A 5,681-nucleotide genomic window follows, 5' to 3' on the forward strand; every position below is an offset into this window, starting at 1 on the left:
AGAGAGGAGTGATAGAGGGAGGGACTCAAGGGTCTTGAGAGAGAGAGAGAGGAGCGAGAGAGGGAGTACGGGAGTGAAATTTTTGTGTTACTCTACGGTGCAATCATACAATTATTAATATGTGATGCCTACATGGCAAACCTCTATTGAAAGCTGTTATTTGAGGGAGATCGGTTGAACCCATTATAATTTATTCTCTAAAATCATATCTAATACAATAGCAAACAGACTGAATAAAATCTTACCAGATATCCTTTCTCCTACCCAATCTGATTTTGTCCCTGGTAGACTAATTTCTGACAATATGATTGTGGCTTTTAAGGCTATGCACACTATAAATGGTAAGCTAAGAGGTAATGAGGGACATATGACTCTTAAGCTAGATATGAGCAAGACTTATAATCGTATTGAATGGAGATTCCTCAAATTTGTTATGGTCAAGTTGGGCTTCCCTCATAGGTGGTATAAGTTGGTGATGAATTGCATAGAGGTTTTGTCTTATCCTCTATTGATTAATGGAGTACCTCATTTGGCTTTTAAAGCTTCTCGAGGGCTTAGGCAAGGAGACTCTCTATCTCTCTATCTCTTCATTTTGTGTTCTAAGGTATTGAGCTCATTGTTGAACCATGTTGAACATAAAGGATTTATTATAGGTATTCTAATTTCTTGGGGCAAGCTACTCATTAACCATTTATTCTTTGCATATGACTGTTTGATATTCTGCAAAGCAAACTCTCTTGAGTGGAGTAGAATGTAATGCTTAGCATGTATGAAACAGCCTTTCAGAGATTAAATAAGGATAAAATTTATATTCATTTTAGCAAGAATACTCCACGAGTCATGCAAGAAATGATTTTGAAGATAGTTGGAGTTAGATCATCTATGCCTTATGAGAAATACCTTAGCTTGCCAGCTTTGGTGGGAAGATCTAGATTGAGTTCTTTTTGAAGTATTCTTGACAGAATAAGAAGCAGGATAAGCAGCAATAAAGTAAAGTCTCTCTCTCAAGTTGGGAAGGAACTCCTTCTAAAATCATTGGTTCAAGCTCTCCCTACTTACTATATAGGAGTTTTTAAACTCCCTTATAGTCTGTTGAGGAACATCAATAGTCTTATGCACAACTTTTGGTAGAGGCAGTATGATCAAAAGAGAAGAATTCATTGGATCTCATGGAGCACTATGGGCAAAGCGAAGTTAACTGGAAGTTTGAGATTTTGAGAGCTTCAACTTGGCCATGATTGCTAAGCAAGGATGGTGCATTCTACAATATCCTCAGTCCCTGGCAGCTCAAGCCCTAAAGTTGAAATATTTCTAGCAGGTTCCATTTTTTCAAACTAAAGTGAGAGGCAGACCATCTTTGATCTGGAGGAGTATTTCAACTACTAGACATTTACTGGAAAAATGCACAATGTGGAGGATAGGAAATGGTAGAGAGGTGAAAATTTGGAAGGACAAATGGCTCCCTCAATCAACCACTGCAAGTGTTCAAGGTGCAGTTAAGGTGTTAGAGGACAATGCAACAGTGCAAGAACTAATTGATCTTGATACTAAGTAGTGGAGATCAAACCTTATTGATGAAGTTTTCTCTAGTGAGGAAGCAACAATTATTAAATGTATACCTCTAAGTTGCAACAATATGTCTGATAGATTAATGTGGAAATGTACTTTAAATAGAAAATTCATAGTTAGAAGCGCTTATTATTTACACAAGGACCTACTTGAGCAGTCTAAGGGCCAAACCTTTACTAGTGTGGGTCGTAGCAAGATGTGGAATGCTATTTGGAAGTTGAATGTTACTCCAGTAGACAAAAATTTCCTTTGGAGCGCTTGAAAAGAAAGTCTCCATACCAATCTAAATTTGTTTAAGCAGAAGGTTGTGGAAAAGCCAATTTGTCCTATCTGTTTAGAGGGAGAGGAATCAGTGGCCCATGTATTTTGGAGTTGTGCTCAAGATGTGTGGAGCCAATGCTCCAAAAAGATGCAAAAGAGATATGATTTAGAGCTGTATTTTTTGGAACTATTTGAGGCAAAGTTTTGAATACCATTTCGGTGATCGTTTTGGTCGAGACACTGAAATGAAATATTTCGGTACCCGTGTACTATTTTGGGATAGTCTATATATGAATAAATTAATTATATATATAAACTACATTCCAAAATAATAACAATATAAGTCATAAACTCAATAATACTTCTTATTTGCTATAAATTAATCACATATGGAATTTGAATTTTTAATTTTCTTGACTGTAATGGAAATTCAATTTGTTTGACTACATTTTAATTTTAAATTTCACATATGACCAAAATACACATTAGAATATAGGTTATTTACAATACATATTAGAATAGACATCAAAATGACTAGAACATTTAGATTGGGCGTCTACTTGCGATGTAGGAGAAACACTGAGTCACCCAAATGAGCTGAAGGAGGCGACGAAGACGGTGGTTTCCTCTAGGTGGCGCTAGGGAGAAACGGAGAAGAATGGGAAACCGAGAAAGGGGTGGGGTGGGGTAGGGTCACAAAACTGGGTGATGGTGCCGACGGCCATTCGGAGAGGATGGAGACTGATTCACTGACAGAGAATCATCAATCTAGAAAAAAATCAAGGAAAATGATTTTCAATTTCTCTGCAAGGCTCAGTGTTTTCTGCTGCCGACCATGAAATCCCACAAGGAAAAAGAAAAGATTCAAGAAAACTAAAATCCCTTGATTTTTTTTAAAAAAATTGCCACCAATGATTCACTATAATTATAATTTTGTCCAACACTCCAACGCCCATTATTTTCTATACCAGGCCGAAATCTACATATAAGCCAAAATATCATAAATCGGCAGATATTGATAGAAACACTCCGAATGGCCGATATTTGACCCAATACAAAACACAACCCTCTCCTATTTTGGTTACTGTGCCGATACGGAAAATAATGACTGATACAATACGATTTTCAAAACTTTGGTTTGAGGAAATGTGCAGCCATGCAGAGAATGAACTCTTGGAGGAATTTGCTATGATCTCTAGAAGAATTTGGCATAGAAGGAATAATTTTGTGTTTAAGTAAATTTTTTTGCATTCTAATACAGTGGTGAAGCAGGCTGTAGAGGATTTATGTGTTTTGAAGTCTATAAGTACTATATCAGAGAAGTAGAAAGATAAGCCTAGGTCAGTGATTTAAGAGTGGTCTCCTCCGCCCAAGAACATATTCAAAATCAATTGGGATGCTACTATAGATAGGGTACACTGCAAGGTTGGCATTGGTATTATAGTGAGATACCATAATGGTCTTTGATCCATAATAATGAGAATGAGTAAGTTTTTGTTCTCTAATCCATTACTGGCGAAGCAAGTGGAGCTCTTGAAGCTACAAAGTTTGGTAATCATTTAGGAATTCACTAAATCATTATGAAGGGTGATTCACTACAAGTAATTTAGGAGTGTGAGGACCCTTGGTCTTGTGTAGGCATGGGTGTTAGTGATATCAAGCAACAACTACTGCTCGACATTCATTGGTCTACTCAGCATCCATGTTAAAAGAGAAATCAAAGTAGTTGCTCATGCTTTAGTGCAAGATGCACTTCTTAGATCAGATGATGTAGTCGACATGATGAATCCTCCTTCATGCATTCTCTCTTTGTTATAATTCTAGTGATTAATGAAATTATTCCCTTTCAACCAAAAAAAAAAAACAGAAGTTCACAGCCGTTGGCCTCCTAACTCCACTAGCTAGCTCTTCAGAGTATGGTGATCATTTGGTCCATGAAGTAGACTCGACTCCTCTAATTTGCAAGCTTGGGGTACTCATGTACTGCATCTCATGAAGATCAGATGACGGAACGAAGCTGCCCATTTTTGGGCTAATTAAGGAGTAGGCCAGGACACCCTAATTCATTGTGAGATTTTGCATTGTTGATATTGAGCCAGATATCATGAGATATCTCCCTAGCTTAGTAATTCCAACATCAATTGGCTTAAAAATTAAAAAAAAAAAAAATCCCAGCATCAATCTCATAAAATTTTAAATTTTTTAATTTGACTTCAAGAAAATAAAAAAAGATATTAACAACAGAACCAAATTGATATATATTAGAGCTATATATATATATATTGCTACAGTAGCATTAATTACGATCGATTATAATACTTTAGTTAATAAAGAAATTAAAAAAGACAGTGCTACATCCACTCCTAGTAGTAGCTGAGAGTTACCGTTAATAGTTATACGTAATATTTTCTTTTTAATTTTTTATAAGTATTTAAAAAAAAATTCATAATATCATTAAAAATAATTTTTTTAATTAAAAAAAAAAAAGAGTAAACAGTAACTCCTGCTATAGCGGTACGTAGGAAGATCATTTCCCCACTAGAATTTAAGATTGACATGATCAGATGGAAAGCAGTAATTAATTATTAACATCAAAATGACAAACACAAAAATATGAGGATATTTTTAATAAATAATATTTTTCTAATTTTCTTTTACCAAAAATACCATATCAATACCATAAATGGAGTTCCATGCCTACATCCAAGGAACAAACCTTGTTAGCTTATCTATTTATATCTATCTATGTATAAATAGTTGAAGTTGATTTGATTCCGGTCTCAGATTTCGTCGGACCAGTCGCTAAGCTCACTTTCGTAGAACAAGCCATCGACAATCTGATCGATGAGGGAATCGATAAACGTGTTGCAGCCGACGGCGAAGATCCGACCCACTTTAGTTCGGGCACTGGAGAACCATGCGAAGAGAGCAGCACAAGTTATGGCCCCCAAACACACCCCACCTCCCTCTGCAATTCCTTGAACATCCATCTTTCTGAACAACGAGTTTCCCGTCACCAACTCTATTGTCACGGTTCCCGCGAAAACTATCTGCATGGAGCTCAATTAACGCATCAAACGATGCATATATAGCACATCAAATTGAATTTCACAGAGAAAATAAAACTGCATCGGCGTGCTGAAACTCACCATGGCTAGCCGACCGGAGATGATCTCAAAGTCATGGCTCTTCCTCGAGCTATCTATATACTCCGAAAGAATCGCAAAGAACGGCGACACTCCTTCGCCGCCGTCCCTCCTCGTCTTTATCACCCCGACTCGATCCGATCCGTACGATCTCAGATTACACAACCGAGGCTGCAATACAACCTTCGTTCTATCCGAATCGGCGGGCTTGGATTTGGGAACCTGAACTTGAACCGGAGCCAGCGGTTCTCTCCTCTGGAGAACCGGCTTCGTAGACCTAAGCTCGGAGTGGATTGCACGCGCCGCCGAGGCCATCGGGAAAATCCGAGAGTGCACAGAACGAGCGAGACACTGAGGAATGAGGGTAATAGCGAGAACCTTCGGTGCTTTTTGAGGATTTGATGACCTTTGGAATCTTTCGTGGTTGTCCATGAATCCACGTCTCTTATTTGTCTGCGAGCTAGAAATGACGTTCGTGGGAGTCAGTGGGTTACGTGGAGGCTGCTTTGGTGTGTTTGGTAGCTTGAGACGTTGTTCAATGCGGTGATGACGCGTATGAGGGATGCTTTTCATTATTTCACCTTATATATTTTAAAATTTTATTTATTTATTTAATTTTTATTTTTATTAAATTAATTAAATTATTCTACTTATCATTTATATATTATATATTTATTATAAAAAAATTTAAAAATTGTAATGCTT

At 37.2% G+C, this 5,681-nt stretch overlaps 1 protein-coding gene across 1 annotated transcript; it reads right to left on the bottom strand.

Annotated features, from left to right (window-relative positions):
- Positions 1-4,427: 4,427 nt before the first annotated feature.
- On the bottom strand, positions 4,428-5,423 carry LOC122306693 (stress enhanced protein 2, chloroplastic). Its single transcript, XM_043119165.1, has 2 exons — positions 4,980-5,423; positions 4,428-4,880 (listed from the first exon to the last, which is right to left on the bottom strand). The coding sequence occupies exons 1-2, from the start codon at positions 5,406-5,408 to the stop codon at positions 4,611-4,613; spliced, it is 699 nt and encodes a 232-aa protein (XP_042975099.1). The 5' UTR covers positions 5,409-5,423; the 3' UTR covers positions 4,428-4,610.
- Positions 5,424-5,681: the final 258 nt, after the last annotated feature.

Source organism: Carya illinoinensis, chromosome 4, assembly GCF_018687715.1.
Source record: "Carya illinoinensis cultivar Pawnee chromosome 4, C.illinoinensisPawnee_v1, whole genome shotgun sequence".
In the NCBI taxonomy this organism is placed as follows: Eukaryota; Viridiplantae; Streptophyta; class Magnoliopsida; order Fagales; family Juglandaceae; genus Carya; species Carya illinoinensis.